Source organism: Eublepharis macularius, chromosome 12 (genome assembly GCF_028583425.1).
Source record: "Eublepharis macularius isolate TG4126 chromosome 12, MPM_Emac_v1.0, whole genome shotgun sequence".
NCBI classification, from domain to species: domain Eukaryota; kingdom Metazoa; phylum Chordata; class Lepidosauria; order Squamata; family Eublepharidae; genus Eublepharis; species Eublepharis macularius.
Window position 1 is genome coordinate 20,264,984 of NC_072801.1, and position 18,866 is coordinate 20,283,849.

Sequence of the window (18,866 nt, forward strand, 5' to 3'; positions counted from 1 at the left end):
GTAAGGCGCGGGAGGAGGAGATAGGAGTCAGCTGGTGACGCTGTGACGTTCACCGCCGCCCGTCGGACGTGCCTGACGCTACACGCAAAGTAAGGGCAACTGGGCTTCCCGGTCTTTCCTCCCTCCTCCTCCTCAGGCTGGCAGAGGTGAGTCAAGGGAGAATGGGTGACGGCCTGAACTAATCGGATCGGGTGAGGGGAGCGAGGCAGTAAGCGAAGATATCTTTGTCGGAGAAGGGAGGGAGGGAGGGGGAGAAGGGGAGGGGGGATATGAAAAGCGGTGAAGAGGCCGAGGATAGTGTTGCGAACAAGGCGAGGCTCGCGTGCCATCTAAGTCAAGCGTCTCCCCCCTGCCCTGCGGTTCGTGTTGGTACAGCCCGGGCGTCTCTCGAGGCTCCCCAAAGCAGGCTTCCGTGTTGTTCCTGCCCTCGCCGCTAGGGGTCGCAAGAGGACCCCCCCCCAGCGATTAAGCTTGGATGGAAAGAGGCGAGCGTGGAACAGATGAAGGGCCAGACCAGGAACCCGTGCCTGGCTTGGCCCTGCAGCAGCCCCTTAGCAGGGAGTTGTGCTGCCAGCGCTCTTTCTTCGCTCTCCCCCACTCAAAAAAGTTCACATATTTGTTGGGTTTCTGGGGTTGCCAACCTCCAGGTGGTGGCTGGCCATCTCCCGCAATTATAACTGGTCTCCCGGCTATGAAAATCAGTTCCCCTGGAGAAAATGGCTGCCACGGAAGGTGGACTCTATGCAGTTATACTCGGATGAGGTTCCTTCCCTTCCCAAACCCTGCCCTCTCCAGGCTCCACCCCCAAATCTCCACCATTTTCTCTACTCAGAGCTGGCAGCCCAATATCTTGCTGCACTTGGGGTGTCTAGGTGTTTTATCTTCTCAACAACCCTGAAAGGTAGGCCACGACTAACTAGTCTCTCACTCAACATCCCCTTGAGGTAGGCTGAGTGACTAGACTCTCACAACCATTTACCTGTTAGGCAGGCCTAGTGTGGCTAATCCAAGATGTTGGGCATGGAACTTATTTATGTCATTTATAGTCTGCCTTTCTCACTGAGACTCAAGGCGTATTACATAGTGTGAGATCAGTACAATCAGTAGCAAGGACAAGGGTAGGCATTTCTATACAGTGTCAAGCACATTTCTATAAACAGTGTCATAGGGTAGATGAATTCAAGTTTACAGAGACATAGCATTAGCAAGGATCCAATACAGGGTTGAAGGATTGCTGAAACAGAACATAATCCATTCTAGGATTGACGTTAGACAACATGAAGCACAAGCAGTACATACGAGTACATATTCAAAGCAACAGATAATATGTAAAGCAGAAATAGGAACATACTGATCGCACCCTGGCACTCTGTTCTCCATTGTGGAAAGCTTTATACCTGCCATCCATCTATCATGTTGCCTCCCATCTCTGATGGCCTCATCTATGGCAGTTGGAAGTTATTTGGCAAGGTCTCTCAGACATTCAGACCTGAAGCATCACACATTGTCACCCCACACAGCAACGGAGGGTGACACTTCGTGCAGCTGAAACTGTGGGCCTTGGCCCACTGCAGCTTCTGCCACAATAAACATTTTTAAGTCCTTACAGTGAAGTCCTAAACAAAGTTACTCCAGTCAAAGCCTATTGAAATCAATGGGCTTAGACTGGAGTAATTCTGCTTAGGATTGCTCTGTAATGTACCTCCTCCAGACTCTCTGGCTACCCATCTGGAATTTGTCATGGACCAAGGATGATGGCACCTTGCTAGTATATTTTAACAAGTTCCCCTAAACAGTAAAAATAGGGACAAAGCAGCAGAAATTTGGGACTGTCTCTGCTGGGAAAGGAACTGGGTCAGGGGGAGCAAAGAAAAGTACATTAGCCCATCTGTTTTATTATTCTGCCCCCACAAGTGAACAGATGTTACTCCTTAGACGCCCTGAGAAGCTAAAACTTTGAAACTTGGAATCATACCCTGAATTCTGGCAACCTCCTTCTGGGATAGGCTAACAAAGGTCCCAGACTTCCCTGACAAAAGTCCTTTCAGTGAGGGGTGTTTGCAGGAGTGCATCAATGTTTTTTTTTCCTTAGCGTTGTCTTTGCTAGTACTAGTCATATGCATGTGGGGAGGGGTTGTTTAAAAAATGTTGTGGCTCCAATTAGTGCAAAATGCTGCAGCTCAATTGTTATCAGGAGCAAGCAAGAGCATGAACATCACTCCCATCCTACAGTCACTCCACTGGCTACCCATCGTTTACCGTGCTCAGTTAAAAGTATTAGTTATTACATACAAAGTTCTTCACAGCTTTAGTCCGGCATACCTGTGGGCCCGCCTCCCTATGTTCCTCCACGGCAGCTTCGCTCATCTGAACAGGGTCTCCTGCAGGTGCCAGGCTGCACACAGGGGAAGTCAGCAGCAGCCCGTACAAGGGCTTTCTCTGTGGTGGCCCCTGTCCTGTGGAATGACCTGCCTGAGGAAGTCAGAAGGGCCCCCACTCTCTTGGATTTCTATAAATGATGCAAAACCGAACTACTCAAAAAGGCTTTTTACTCAAATGGGTGGGCTGCACTGTGGGGATGGGGTCTCAGGTGCTTCACTAACAAGTTGGGGATCATAGACTTCATCACCATTTTTGCCTCATATATTATCTGCTGTTTTAAATATGTACTCCTATGTACAACTAGCGCTCCATGCTGTCTAATGTTAGTCCTAGAATTGATTACATTTTGCTCCAGTATTTTTTCTACTGTCCTGGATCCTTGCTAATGCTATGTCTTTTAAACTTGTATCTGTTTACCTTATGGTATTGTATTGAAATGTACTTGATACTGATTGTATTAACCTCATACTGTGTAATCTGCCTTGAGTCTCAGTGAGAAAGGCAGACTATAAACGATGTAAATAAATAAAATAAATATTGCAAATAACAATTTTCAATAGGATGCAGATAGCAACAGTTATGTGACACACAGAGCTCGTCCATCCGCAAGGAGTTTCTCCAATCTGGATAAACTCTGCACAGCATTTCACTGTATTTCCAGGCTCCTCTGTGCCCAACCCTGCTTGCAGTAGCAAACAGTTTTTCTGTTGTTTTGTTAAGCCATTTAAAAAGATCCCAGTCCGCGCTGAATGTTAACTAATGGTTAATTTAAACGGATGAAACGATATGCAAATTAGCAGCTTCGAAATGACAAAGAAATGGAAGAAAGCACAATGAAGAGCTTATCCTAAAACGTAAGCCTAGACTTTGAAGAAATATACAGCGTGGAAAGAACAATAATGCTGCTGTCTGCAGTGTGGTGGTTTTCCCGAATGCAAGCCACAAACCACCAACATTATCAGAGCATCTTCTCAATGAGCTTCTGAGGCTGTACTTGAATGTCCTGACAAATCGTAACTATATTGAGTCACAGCGACTCACAGCTTACAAATCCAGGCATGGCAGGTGAAAACTGGACAGATGCCACGTGAAACCACAACTTAATTTAACTACCCATAGCTTTGGTGTAATCATCCAAATGTGGGCCATTCCACAAACATTGGTTAGATGAAATATATTATGCCACGATCGCCAATGATGTTTTGAAATCGGTGTGCATTAATCACAGTTAGCATGCTTTTTGAGTGATGTATGAATGAGGATTTCCTGGTTTAATCCTGCTTACTGCAGTGCAAGGCCAGCTACTACCAAGGTCTCTGACTGAGACAAGAAATGAGCAAAGGCAGTGAAACCACCTTTTGCTGAGATAGGCTAGAATTTGATCGAGTTGAATTCTGTTTTCAAGCTAACCACAGTTAAAGCAAACCGTGGTTTCATGTCAGGTGTGTACTGACCCTGACTGCAAGCAATGATCTCCCAAAGAAACGGAATAATTGCTGAACTCTTGTTAATATTTTGACCCATTGTTATATTTTGGTTGCCTCCCAGTACCAGGAAATTTCTGTTCTGTTCCATTAGCTAAGCAAAGAACAAGAAGCATGACCCTATTTTGTTTTTGTTTTGCTGTGAATGTTTTGTTCTTCTACAGACTCATTGCTTTTGCTGTAGAGACTAAACTTCCTGTTTTAAAATAATTTCACCCATTACGAGAAAGAATACTATTTGAAAGAAACAGGGAAATACATACATGTCTATGATAATCTTATTTCCACCCACCCCCACCCCCCAGTGGGTAACAATACTGTACCCTCATTGCTTTTGGTTTCAAGTCACCAATGTAGATTTTTCCATGGTTTATTTTCGCAGTGGTTGGTTTGTAAAGGAAGTTTGCAGACAATCACTTAAATCATAGGTTGGCTTGGGAAATGTTGGCTTCACTGCCTTCACTCTGGCCAGGTATCTCTGTGCCTCAGGAGCATGCAAGGGCAGAACCTGGAATAAGCCAGGATACCCGGATTCAGGGCTTTTTTTCAGCAGGAACGCAGTGGGACGGAGTTCCAGCACCTCTTAAAAATGGTCACATGACTGGTGGCCCCGCCCCGATCTCCAGACAGAGGGGAGTTTAGATTGCCCTCCGCGCCATGTGGCGCAGAGGGCAATTTAAACTCCCCTCTGTCTGGAGATCAGGGGGCAGGGCCACCGGCTATGTGACCATTTTCGTCAAGGGCGATTTAAACTTTTAAAAACCTCCCCCCTTGTTTCTTCTGACCCAAAGTGATGTCATTGTCCGGTCCTGAGTTCCACCACTGAGTTCCACCACCTCTTTTCCCAGAAAAAAAGCCCTGCCCAGATTCATCCATTACACGAGACTACTATTAACACTGCGTCTGACGAAGAGAGCTGTGGTTCTCGAAAGCTTATGCTACAATAAAGTTGGTTAGTCTTAAAGGTGCTACTGGACTCTTTGCTATTTTACAATTAACACTGACTTCGGTTAATGAACAACCGAAACAGATCTTTGATAAATCCTACCTGACCATAGTTAGCGGAGTACTCAGTGTTCACGCGGATGGTAATTTGTTTAATCACATTAACTATAGTTGTTCTAGTTAAACCACAGTATTGCGTTATGCCTAAACTGACCCACAGGACTGAGATGGGAGAGGGGAATAGCCTGTTTCGGCCTGTTTCAGCAATTACCTTGTCAAGACCCTGTACCTGTTTATCCTAATAATAATAACAACAACAAGAATAATAACTGCACTTATATACCGCTCTTCTAGACAGATTATTGCCCCACCCAGAGGGGTGAACAAGTTAGTGTTGTTATTATCCCCACAATACGGCTGGGGAGCTGGGGCTGAGAGGCTGACCCAAGGCCACCTACTGGGCTCATGGCAGTAGTGGGATTCGAACCTGTAGAGTGCTGATTCGCAGCCGAACCACTTCACCTCTGTGCTACAGCTGCCATTCTAGTTAAAACAATTGCATAGAAACACTCTCTGTATGAAAAGGGCATTAAATATTCTGTTAAAAACAATGTGATGCTTGTGAGATAAGGGAAATAAATTCTCTTTGCTCCAAGAGACTGGTATTGGCAGTTGATGTCCCCTCACAGGAATTCTGTACCAGTCCACCGAACGACTTCCCTCGGGTCATCTATTTACCCCGCAGATGAATTTGACTTCTAGTTCCTGTGGTGTAACAGATAACGCCGTAAAAGATTATCTGTTACTTTTCCCAGCTGCAGACCAATGGCGGGTCCTCGCTTTCGTTAAGTGTTATAATTTAGCTCCTAAGACAGCAAAACGGTAAGGGGTGTGTGTGTGCCTGTGTTTTGGAACAGAGCCCAAGAGTGGTATTAAGCAGAAGCTAAGAACAAGAACTAGAGGACATTTTCAACCCAGGGACGGGGGTTGCTTTTCACCAAACCCGATTTAATAGACACCCACAGAGCCTTTATGCGCTCTGTTTGGCACATGTGGCTTCCCTTGTCATAGCGCTTTGAGCAGCTGGTCGGAGAAGCTGCTGAAATATCAAAGGGCATGAGCAAAAGCCAGATGTTTGTGCCCTCCCCTCCCACTGCTCACAGCAACTGCCACTTACAGGCCAATTTTCAGACAGTCCCTGCAAGCGAGCTAGTGTTATGTCAGTGACGTGAGCTGATCAGCAAGGGGCATTTCCCCCAGCCTTATTTATCCCTCCCCCTTAATCGCGATGCCCAGCAGTTGGTTTCACGGTATACGCTTTCTCCTCCAGCCTGCCGCCTTCAAAAGTGCAGAGAGTGGATCTCTCTCCGAGGCATTTACAAAGCAGAGGCCGGCACTCCTGTAATTTCGGCAATCCAGCAATCAAATAGTTCGCCATCGGGGTTGGCATTGCCACTAGGTGCTTACAGCTAGGGCAGCCTATTCCACAACGGAAAATATTATATTAACAATTTATCGAAAGAGTCTGTCAACTGCCCTTTTAAATGGGCCTTATACCAAGGGAGTAGCTTGAACCCAGTTTCTCCTTTATAATCTAACAAATGTTGAGACAGATCAGTACACTAGCCCAAACAGGGCCGTTTCCACACGGCTTACCTCTGCCCGTAACGACCCGGTAGATCGTGCAAAAAACGCGATCTTCCGCGTTTTTTGTGCGATCTACCGGGTCATTACGGGCAGAGGTAAGCCGTGTGGAAACGGCCCAGTTCACTAGATCCCCTGTGGCTGGACTAGCAATCTGACTTGACTGGTTTCTAGGTTGTGCTGAAAGACAACCATTCCCTGCCACCCCCACCCCCACACACCCCCAGGCCTCCTGATGTTCACAAAGACTGGTTAAACATTTGCCATCTGTGCCTTTGGAATTGACAATAGGTAATCTCTGCTAAGGACAGCAAGAAAGAGACTATTATGTTCATGTTACTGAGAATCGCTGTCTGAGAGCTCAAACAACAAAAACTTTTAAGTCTTTCGTTTACAGAAAGGGCATGAAAAGCCTCACAGTACTAGGCCACAGAAGACCTTCTGTTCTGGGACGTAGGATGGATCTGTGTAGCAAATTCTGATGTAGCGCTTTTGAGCAGAAGTCAGTCGGATTTCATGGGCTTAGATCCCAAACGACGCCTTGGGCAAGTGGGAACCCGTTCCACTCATGCACGGGGCAGGTCACTGGTTTCTGCTCCTTCATCACCCGTAGCCCTGTTCTGTTCATGAAACATCATCCTCGAGGGTCCCAGAAGCCCAGGAGCGGACTTTGAGGGGTACATGCTAGGCTGTAGTAGGAAAACGAACGGGACTGCACCACCGGCACGGTTCTTTGAATCCAAGCCAGCGCTTTTTATGTCCTCTCGTCTCATTCTTCCCGACATTCACGTCACAGGCCTAAAATACGGCCTTGTGGCCTTCTTTCAGCTTTTTCACTAGGGCCCCTGGCACAGATGTCCATTTTTGGACAGCTGGGAAGTCTTTGATTTGTAATTCAGCGTTTTAAAATTCCTAAAGCTAAAAGTCATACGTCTGGTAATCTGGTCAGGGAGACAAGGAATTTGTCTGACGAGTAAGGCAGCAGTGTGGTGTCCTGGGCTGCGTTTGGTCTGAAGAGGTCAGTGCCCTGGATTCGGAGCAGATGCAACTGTTCCGAGGCCAGCTGGACTTGAGTGGAGCTTTTAGTTTCCTGGTTTTCTTTGGTGGGTGTGAGGATAAAATGGAGAAGGGAGAGCCACGCTTGCCTCCTTGGCTGTATTAGTGAAGGTCCAAATGCTGAAAGTGGAAACCCGGACATTCCCCCCCTGCCTTTTGAAAAGGTTCTCCTGGAATTCTGGGCTCCAGATAAGCTCGCCACCTTCCCATCCCACCTGGCATCTATTAAAAGAAATGGCTGAAAAGGGAGGACTGGTTTCTCCCCTGTAGGTAACTCCCGGAGCTCAGAGAAGCTGAGGTGTACAGTTGTCCTGTGATTGTGTTGTCCAGGTTTTATCTGGATTTCGGGAAGGCCACCCAATGCCTGTTTGAGTTATTAGCTGGTCCAAAGCTCAGTTTCATTTTTAAAAAGAGCCTGGATGGTACAGTGTCCAGACTGAGGTCAGGAAGACCCAGATTCTAGTCCCAAATCAGCCATGAAACTCACTGGCTGACCCTGGACAATCCAGGGGAAAAGGTAACAGGTAGATAGGCCAGGTGCCGATATCTATGGACCTGGTCTGTATCTGGATGGAAGACAGCCGGGTTCACTGTATGCACAGCAGCTTTCAGGCAAACCTTTCACCATGCGCTTCCAAGAGCATGGAATTAGAGTTGCCAACCTCCAGATGGGGCCTGGAAATCTCCAGGAATTACAACTGACCTCCAGTCCACAGAGATCATTTCCCCGGAAGAAAGTGGCTGCTTTCGTGGATTCTATGATAATATTAACTCTTTGAGGTCCCTCCCCAAACCCCATCCTCTCCAGGCTCCATCCCCAAATCTCCCAGGATTTCCCAACTTGGCAACTCTACATGGAAGAGGTCAGCAATTTGGGCCTTGGATATGGATGAGCTTGAACCAGATGGCCTCTTTGGAAATCCACGCTTAAGCATTTGTGGGTCAGAGACAGATTTCTGTGTATTCTTTAATGCTTGCCACAAGTGAACGCTTGCCATAACTGAGCAACTGCTCCCCCACCCCCGCCCCCCTTGGTACATTCGTTATAGTTGGCTTGTAGTTTTCTGCTCTTCTGGTTCTTTTCATGTTCACTAAGAGAGCCAATAAAATATTTGAAAATTAATTAAGGCATGTGTGAAAACCTCCCATCTGTCTGGAGGCCTTTTTTTCCCCTCTGCCCAAATGTCTGTAGAACTGTTCCTTTTTTTCTAGATGACACCGATCACACGTCAGGAAGTTCTTGGACTTTACCGCAAGATATTCCGAATAGCCAAAAAATGGCAGTCTGCATCTGGACAGATGGAAGAGACCACAAAAGAAAAACAGTATATTATAAATGAAGCTAAAACATTGTTCCACAAGAATAAAAAGGTAAGTGAACGTATTTCTGGCTGGCTGTGTTGCGTGGACTGGGGCCCAGAGGAGCATGCTGCGCTGCGGCAGGCTTCAGGCAAGCACCCCCCCCCCTCCAGATGGGAGGGCGCTGGCGGAGCTGTCCCACCACAGTCCCCCTCGGGAGACAAGGTCAGAGGTGGAGCCCAATGTGGGGCAGGGCTGGCGGGGCACCCTAAGGACAGGGAAAGGCACCCTTCCCCAATGCAGGTCGCGACCGCACCTCAGGACCAGGGCAGGGTGATGTACCCACCTACTGGACGTCTCATGGGGTAGCCCCCGGGGCAGTGACACAGGACGGCTCTCATTGGCAGGTGAGAAAGCACACTGGGAGGCACTCGTTCGAAACAAACTTTGTTCGAGTGCAGGAAGCATACAGGTCGCCCAGTCAGCTGTTGGCCAAGCATGCAGATGCACTGAGGCCCGGGACGCACTGTAGGCTGCGGCTGGCAATGGACGCCCAGGCCCAGCAGCAGTGCCACAGGGCAGCGTGCCCCCTCTCCCTGGGACTGAGATCTGATCCTCAACTAATCAGGGTCACAGCAGCTCTCACCAGCAGGGAGACCTGGATCCTGAGCACCTCGCCAGGGCTGATCCTGTGCCATGCCCCAGGCCACCCCCATAGGAGAGGAGGAGGGGCCAGAGGGGGTGGGCAGGCCACCGTTGTGAGCTTCCCCAGCAGGCCCTTCACACAGACCAGATGTTCACTCAGATCCTGGAGGGAGTTTGTGGCTGGTATTGCTGCTGCTGCCAGGCCAGCATGGCCCTGGGCCACAACCTCCTGCCAGTCTCAGCATGCCTCTTGATTGTCACCCACATCGCAGCCAGGGTGGGGGGAAGCTCCCTCATCCTTCCCGCCCACTTCCGAGTCCAAGGGTGCCTCCCCTTGCCCCTCCTGCCCCACTAGCCCATGGATCGACACCCAGACCCTCCTCCAGTAGCCCTCTGCCCCCCACGGAGGATGTGGAGTCTGCCTGTGAAGTAGGGACCCCCCTGTTCACCAAGTCTGGAGACTGGCCAAGGCCAAGCATCTAGAGGACGGCCATTCTTGCTGCAGCAGCCCAGTTCCACAAGCACCTTTGCGGAGAACGCCACCAGGCAGGCCCCTACAGGAGAGGAGGCGGGTGAGCACAGAGCCGACTGTGAATGGGTCCCGCCACCCCTGGTCCCTCCCCATCTGGATGACAAGGGGCCGAAATGGCCATTCCCCGCACCAAACAGCCTGATTGGGACGCCCTTGTGTCATACCCTTGCCCTCCCCGAACAGGGCATGCCCGCTGCCAGGTTCCAAGTAGCTGGCTGTCCCAGAATGGCTGTGTGCCACTCTGGGGGCATGACCTATGAAGACGCCCTGACGGTACATGACCCACTCGGTTTCCCCGTGTGCAAGGATGTTCCAGGCCCCCCAAAATGACGATACATGACACACGGAGACAGTTAAAATGGACTTTCTTGGAGATGGGCGAGGGAGTCAGAAGTAGTCATGAGGAAGGATCCAACCCCCAACACTGGCAGTGCCTCCTCACCCTCTGAGATTATGATGGGATGGTGCAGAGCCACTACTGCCTCTTAAGAGATCCCAGAGTGTCGGCCCCATCAGCACCCTCTGCTGCTTTCCTGGGGACTTGGAGCTGCCGTCCGGGACGTTGCCGGCCCCTGCATCATCGGGGTGGCCTAGGATGAGACCAGGTAGTGAAGCCCAGGCCTAGGGCAGCGTCCGCATACTCCTCCTCTGCCTCGGGCTCCCAGGGGGCTGTGGGGAGCGACAAAGGGTGGTCAGATGGGTGATCGGCCTCATGTGCAGGGCTGTCGGGGGGGGGGGGGTCCTCCACTGGGCGGCAAGTTCCAGGGGATGCGTGGGGTCTGCTTGGATAATCCCTGGTTGGAATGGCAAGCTTATCACTGCCCCTGTATATGGGGCCAGTCATCTAGGGTGGTGCCACGCCCCCCCAGCATCTGCTGGGGAACCAGCCATGGAGGAAATGGTTTTCCCCCTACAGTGTGGCCTGGCCTGCCCCAGCCATCCATCAGATGGACTCACCCCACTCGACTGCCCGTGCCGCTATCACTCGGTCATGGACCCTCTCCAGCGCAAATCTCCAGCATTCCAATGGCCCTCTTGATGGAGAAGAGGGACACCCCTGATGAGCTGACCACCGAAAGTGCATAGGTTTGCATGGCGGGGTGCAGGCCAGCCCACCCTGGTGTGCCTGGTGGGGGGAGGTGGGGTTCTGGCCATGGCAAGGGGGGCCACCCCAACATATCCACTCCCCATTGTTGTGATCCCTGCCCCATTACCATCTCGCTTCCTGTGAGCAGGGCCTTCCATGATCTCCTCAATGTCAAACTCCACCTTCCCAGCCATGCAGTCCAGCCGTGCCAGGAATACCACAGCCTCCTCCACCCGGCCCAGGTACAGCTCCTCCAGCAGCAGCCGCAATGCCTCCACTGCTGCCTTGGCCTCCAGGGCGCTTGCCACCCCCTTCACGACCAGGTGCTGGGTGGCCCGGACAGCCCAATTCTGGTGCCAGCTGTCCTCATCCATGCTCGCCTTCCGGGCATGTGGAGGTTAGGGTAGGCCAGCAGGGGTCAGCCTCCAGGATTGACTTGCGCCACCCCCCAAGAGCAACTAGTCAGTCATCACTAGCTGAATGTAGTGGTGCCTCTGCCACTAACTCGTGGCCAAAATTTCCATTAGCTTTTGTTGAGAAGGAGAGATTTTGAGATGGCTTGAATCCATTTAGTTATCTAATAATCTGTAATAAGGTTGACTTATAAAGGACTACAAAATAGAAGAGCGCATGAAATCAAAGGCCTTACTTGTGGGTGGGGGGAGGCCAGAAGGAAACTTGCCGAGGCTGGTTTGATACAAACCACACAAAGAAAGGTTATCTGGGTTACAGACAAAAAACCGCTATCAGAGAAAACTGTACTGAGAAAAATACAGTATTAAATTTTTTTTAATAATTATTTTAGTATGAGTCAGCCAATATTCATAAAGTGCAAGTGCATGAAGTGCTCAGAGTATAAACCTATACCGATAATCTGCACGCTCCGTTTGTAATTGTGCTTTCTCCTGTCCCATTTTACCAGTTAACAGATCCTGATCTGATTAAACAATGTATAGAAGAGTGCAAGGCAAGGGTTGAGATAGGACTTCATTATCGTATCCCTTATCCAAGGCCGGTAAGTAGAAACCGTCCTACACATCTCCAGTTTGACATCTTCATGTCCTTACTCACAGGGCTTTTTTTCTGGTAAAAGAGATGGTGGAACTCAGGACTTTGGGTCAGCTGGAACAAGGGGAGAGTTTTTTAAAGTTTAAATCACCCTAGGTGAAAATGGTCACATGGCTGGTGGCCCCGCCCCCTGATCTCCAGACAGAGGGGAGTTTAGATTGCTCTCTGTGCCACAGCACAGAGGGCAATCTAAACTCCCCTCTGTCTGGAGATCAGGGGGCGGGGCCATCGGCCATGTGACCATTTTCAAGAGGTGCCAGAACTCCCTTCCACTGCGTTCCAGCTGAAAAAAAGCCCTGCTTACTCAGCAGAAATCCATACAGGCTAGACAAAATCTGCTGACGAGTGCCTTTTGCTCTTTGAGGTGCAATCCTGCAATTAATTTGAAGCCCGTGAGTCAGGGCTTGTTTGAATCAGAGCTGTTGTTGCTAACCTTCAAAGCAGTCTCCAAGAGTCATTAAAACGTCACTTTCAGAAGCACAGTTGCTTTGAGATTCTGGATGTTTGTTCAATGCATAATTACAATATAGCATTGGTTCTCAAATTTGCAGACATCGGAGGTCCCCCTGAATCATTCACAAATGCCTATATGCTTCCTCCCGCCAGAGTAGTAATGAATAATCTCTCCCTCTAGTTGCCAGTTCCCAGTTCCCACAAAGTATTAAGCACTGGCCAGCCCACAAACCACAGCTTGAAAACCACTTGCTACTCAAGATAATTTTGCACAATGGGTGCTATGAACCTTTAGGGGATACCTTACAGGTGACTCAGTATTCAGCCTGTTCTTCTTCTTTTTGGCAAATGATGTAATGGAAATTATTCATGCTGTCATGCAAGGAACACCTGAAACTATAGATGTGTGGGATTGGTATCTGAAGAAGTGAGCTGTGACTCACGAAAGTTCATACCCTATCACAAATTCTGTTAGTCGTATAGGTGCTACTGAACTCTTTCTCTTTTCTACTGGGATTTATACGACCTTATGCACCACCTACAGGGTAACACCAGGGCTGTTTCCACACTACTTATCTTCATCCAGAACGCCACAGAACATCGCGAAAAAATGCGGAAGCTAGCATCTTCTCGCACGAGTTTTGCACGACATCACGCAAAACTCACGCAAGAAGACACTATCTTCCCCGTTGTTGTTTTTTGCGACGTTCTGCAGCGTTTCAGATGAAGGTAAGTAGTGTGGAAACAGCCCTAGGCTCTGAAGCTAAGGACAGACGGGCCAGTTCCAGGTTTAGTTGATGACCCCTTGGGTAGGAGATCTGCACTGGGCCCATCCCACTAGCCAAGAGACATGCAGTGGAGCGCAAGGCAAGAGCCCAGCCCCTGCATTCAAGAGACCACACTGCTTCTTTGGCCTGTCACGTACTCGTCTTTGCCGGTGTCCTGAGCACCAAGAGAAAAGCAGGGCGCTGGCTTAGGAACCAGAGTGGAAAAGATAAAAATGATGCATCCCATTCAAGTGGGAAGGCCTGCTGCTGAGATCCAGAGGAGTGTTGCAACGAAGCAGCAGGATCCGCCACGTGCATAATCGGTCATCAATCCTCTTAAGCAACAAAGGCCTAGTAAGGAGGGAGAATCAGGAGATCATGTCTCTTGTGCTTAGTTCGTCGAGTCCTTTAAAATTAATCAGCAGCCTAGCCCCAGCATGGACAATGTCTCTTTCTGGTGCACATCCTGCCCCCCGCCCCTGGTCTTCTCAACTGTGGATAGAGAAAGAATCTCTGTTTTGTGCAAAACGTGAAGTAGTTTCTCCCTTGGGAGGAGAACAGAGCAGAAATACATTATGATTCTTATAAATCACTCCTGAAGGATTTTTAATGCATAAATTGCTTTACAGTCCTCATTCATCCCCACCACAAGACTGTGAGGTAGAACACTCACTACGATTCTTTTACTGCATTTTCCCCCTCGGCAGTATGCTTTATGGCAGGATGCTTCATGCTGGCACTACTGGCTTATTGCAGCTTTTTAGCAATTTTTCGCACGCTGTGCGCTTTGCTTTCAGGTCGTAGCAGATTTTCTGCCAAGCAATCGGGAGGGTGTTACTGCCACAGATAAGCTGAAATAAGATGTGTTTTCTTTTCTGATTGCACCAAGTCTTAATTTTTTTTTCTGGGAACTTCTAGATAATAAAAAAAAAGCAATAGTTTCAGAGATAGTAAGTATTGTATTGTGAGAACTATAGGAGAAAAGGAAAGAAAGGTGACCCCTTGATGCACAGGAAAGCAGCGGTTTGAATCTGCTTCCCAGGAGTCCACATTGAACACTCCGTCCACTGGGTTCTATGAGCTTTCTGTATTGTCTGAGTACTGCATTTGTGGGGTGTGTTTTTGTTTTGTTTTTTTGCTCCTTTGCTACACACAGATTCATCTGCCTCCCATGGGCCTTGCACACCAGCAAAGTCGTGCATTGCGACATCAGGAAAAGCTGCGGAAACTTTCCAAGCCTGTCTACTTGAAATCTCACGATGAAATTTCATAATCCAGTATCAGACTGTGACCTGTTGTCGTCCTGGACTGCCTGGCAAGCATCTATGAAACTGGTATGGTTTGCACTCGCTGCCTCTTTCTCAGAGCTCAGAAGCGTGTCTGATCCTAGCAGGAGATGCGGGAAGCGTGTACTCAGGCTGGCTTGTCTTTCTTAAGACTCAACACAACTGACTCATCAATAAAAGCGAGAAGCGTCGTGGTCAAGTAAGAGACTGCATGAAAAGCCTGATGTGTCTTATTGTGCGCTCAAGATTACTGGTTACTGAGGCTTTCAAAAGCCAGTATGGTGCAGCGGTTAGCATGTCAGATCAGGGCACGGAACAGCCAGGTTCAAATCTTTGCTCAGCTCATTGGATGACCTTTGGCTGATCACTTTCCCTCCACACAACCCACTTCACAGAATTATTGAATTAAATAGGGGTGGGTTACACCACTCCATGGAGGAAAAGTGGGATAAAAATGTAAGAATTTTCCCATAGAACAAGATGTGAAGATGTTCTGAGCATATTGGAAGTCTAGGTATTCTTGTCATAGGTCCCTAATTAGGGGAGGGGATGGGGCTCAGTGGTTGAGCATCTGCTTGGCATGCAGAAGGTCCCAGGTTCAATTCCCAACATCTCCAGTATATAGGATGGGGTAATAGATAGTTGACATGAAAGACATTCACCCAGGACCCTAGACGGCAGCTACCAGCATGAGTAGACAATACTGATTTTGAAGGACCAGTGGTCTGATTCAGTATAAGACAGCTTCATGTGTCCTTGTGTATCCTTTGGGTTCCAAAACTACTAAAGCCAGCAAAACCCATCATGTGTTGCAGAACTGAAAGTCATATTTTGCTAAACTTTTCCTCCCCAAAGTACACAGGAGCATTGTGTGATAAGTGGAGAAGACCTCTAGTAGCCTGTACCAACATTTAGCCTATACCTGCTGCTCCAAAACCCTCTCCTACCTGTAGTATATTGCAAGTTCTTCTCCTGCTGAAGATCCACATGTTTATGTTTGGAGGGGAGCTAACATTTGCACAGGATGTAAGCATGTAAAATTCAACACATAGAGGTCCAAATAATACCGTTGCTATCCCAGATAAAATCTAGGTCTCGACCATGCAACACAGACCTGTGTGCATAGGCGTGCGTGGGCTTGGAGGTGAGAGAGGCATTTCCAGTGGGCAGAGAAGGAAGACCCAATTTCACCCCCTCCACCACATGTCATGAGATGGGGGGGAAATTGCCTGAATCAGGCCATTCTGTCATTCCTGCTCCAGACTTCTCTTTTCACATTGTTCTGAATTTCAAGTCCAGTCTCCACCATTCTGCAAACAGCTTATAAAGTATACGCACCTGGCACTCTCCTACACATTTGGAGGTCTTAAATCTGTTCTTCCTATTTGCTGGCCAGGCGTTTGTGCACAGCAATGATTGGCTGGCCTTTATGATAATCATACTTACCACTTCCCCTCTTCCATAGGACAGTTTTTCAAGTAAGGGTGGTCATTAAAAAAATAAGTTGGGCTCCAAACCAACATTTACTCAGGTGAGCATGCGGGATGCTTAGAAAAAGTAAAAGAGAGAAGAAAAAGGTGAACAGCCTGCCTGAAGCATGGCAGAGTGACGAAGAAGGATATCAGCACTGGATTTGGAGCAAATGCAGGTATCAGCACTGAATGCAGAGAAAATCACTGCAACAGAAAACACACACACACACAGGTTCCTGTTTGTCAGTACAACTATATGGACCTTAGACCAGTCGTTAATTTCATACCTCACATTATATTGAAATATGAGGTATGAAATTAACGACTGGTCGATATAAAGCCACAGTTTGCCTGGCAGTAAGGGGTCTAACTCAGCTCACCTAGGACTGGGTACACTGGCATGATGTAAGAGGTGCTGGTCCTATTCACTAACACCACGAGCAAGTTGCAGGAGAGCTTTGCTGCTAACCTGGCAAATACCACAGGGCTGGCAAAACCTCTTCACTTCAAGCATGTCTTGCAGAGAGTCTGCTTCTTGTCCAAGTGCTTTGAACTTTATGGCAACAATGTACACCAAGGAGGATTCATCCATATTTTCAGAGAAGCCTACAAGGCATAATGTGAATGCATTAAGGGCTGAACTGTTTCTTGCATGATCTTTGTAGAATCGGGTCAGACGTTTGCATTATCCTTCGGTCTCAGGGACCACTTGGTCACCTCTCAAATTGGGCCATTCTGTTGGTGAAGGTGTCTATGTATGGCATACGGTGGCTAAGACAATAAGCTGTGGCCTGGAAGGGCCGCAATTCAAAGCTTGCTTCTGAGACAAACTCATCCAGCTCCTGTAGGCAAGCCGTTCTCTCTCAGGCCCCCCTGTATACCAGCATGGTGGAGTGGCTGGATCTGGTCCAAATTCTCACGCAGTCATGAAAATGACTGGTGACCTTGGGCCAGTCCTTCTCTCTCAGCATAACCCAATGTGTTATGGAGACAAAATGGTACTATTATTCCCATCCTGCACTCCTTGGGAAAAAATGCAGGATAAAGATAATGGACCTTATTCCTGTATTTGATATGGGAATTACTTTACAAGGCTGCTGTAAGCATTCCAACAACAAAGTGCTATATGAAACATTACTATATTGGTCTAGGATCCAGGTCTCATTTTGAGGGGGGGGACACAGGAACGCAGTTCCGGTAGTTCCCCAAAGAGGTCACATGTCAGGTGGCCCCGCCCACCTAACTCAGCCATTTTGAGCCTGTTTCGGCCTGGACTGGGGCCGAAATGGCCTGGATCGGGCCTCTGATGGGTGGTGGATCACTCTCCCGCTCAGCAGCGGCCTGATCCTGACCATTTTGGGCCCCTTTTCAGCCATTTTCAGCCCCTTTTTGCCATTTTGGGCCAAATTTCGGCCCTGAATGGCCAGGATTGGGTCCAAAACAGCCAGGATAGGTGATGTCAGGGAGTGTGGCATATGCAAATCATTTATGCTGATGATGCATTTCTGGTGATGTCCAGGGGTGTGGCTTATGCTAATGAGTTATGCTGATGAGTTCCTCCAGCTCTTTTTCTACAAAATGACCCCTGCTAGGATCCTAAGCACTTTGCCAAGTTCCCCTTCCACTGCAGGCCCGTCACACCTCTCATACACACTGTCCATGGCTGTCCACCAAACCTGAGGAACAACTAGGGTGGCTAGGCTGGAGTGGGAAAGGGTTTTGATTCTGTAAGCACCACCTAAGCAGGAACCAAGCCATTATCCTGGAACCACATTTGGCACTGCAGAGTTTATTTAAATCCTTGCCTTTGAGTTCAGAGCAGGAATAACCTAAATTCTTCCATACTCTGCAAAATATGAATCAGGACAGGTGAGCTAATGTGATACTGCATGTTCTAATGAGCCCAGTCAATATTATTACATAGTTATGGCATAAAATCAGGGTGGAACTCCCAATGATTTGCTAGAAAGCCTCCAGTAATCAGAAAGGGTTTCTCCTAAATGATGCTGCCTCCATAATGCTGCTGCTTCATAATGATGCTTCTCTATAATGAAGCTGCCTTCAGAACAGTTGACTTCTGGCAAAGTATAACAGCCGTAACTTATCCTGTTTTTCTAGCATTGTACATTTTATCAATGTGTTATGAATATAATGCTCTGTGAAAATGTAACGTTGCTACTAGAACCAGTACAAACATTTGCAAAGCACGTTGTGCTCCTTCAAAAGGCTCAATGGATGCAGAAGATATTTTCACACAGTTTAATTCAAGCTTCAGCAATGCAGGCTGGAAGGCCTAACCCAACAAGGGGGTGTCCAGAAGTACCTGAAAACAAGAGGTGGTCTGTACTTTTCCCCCTTTCTGGTGGGTTGAGCTCTATTCCTCGTTGCTTTTGCTGCTGTACTTGCCTTCTTCCATACTTCAAGCAGGTTTTAAAAAAAACATTTTAAGTGCTGGTATAAGTTCCTACGGTGCTTTATCTCTTAAGGCCCCCATATTGTTTTTTACAGTTGAAGACAGCTTCTGATTGGATTTAAAATGTCAAAGTTTCCAGCCAATCAGTGCTGCCAGGTTCTGCTTCAACCTGCTGAACTGGTTTTCCTTGAACTCAACCCTGGGAGAGGACTAGGTACACTTGCCAACAACCCGGTGAACATTGCCTCCAGAGCACAGCGACCCTTGTTTTTTGGTACATCTGAATATGCCTTTGGAAAGAGCTGTAGAGCTAGAATCAGCCCCCTTCTAGTT

The 18,866-nt window shown here is 48.2% G+C and overlaps 1 protein-coding gene across 2 annotated transcripts; it reads left to right on the forward strand.

Moving 5' to 3' along the window:
* Positions 1–70: 70 nt before the first annotated feature.
* On the forward strand, positions 71–14,866 carry LYRM1 (LYR motif containing 1). Of its 2 annotated transcripts, none has more exons than XM_054994804.1 (4): positions 71–146; positions 8,724–8,882; positions 11,997–12,089; positions 14,519–14,866. In XM_054994804.1, the coding sequence occupies exons 2-4, from the start codon at positions 8,724–8,726 to the stop codon at positions 14,633–14,635; spliced, it is 369 nt and encodes a 122-aa protein (XP_054850779.1). In that variant the 5' UTR covers positions 71–146; the 3' UTR covers positions 14,636–14,866. The 2 variants fall into 2 exon arrangements, with proteins under 2 accessions (XP_054850779.1, XP_054850780.1); XM_054994805.1 differs by lacking the exon at positions 71–146 and adding an exon at positions 5,673–5,693.
* Positions 14,867–18,866: the final 4,000 nt, after the last annotated feature.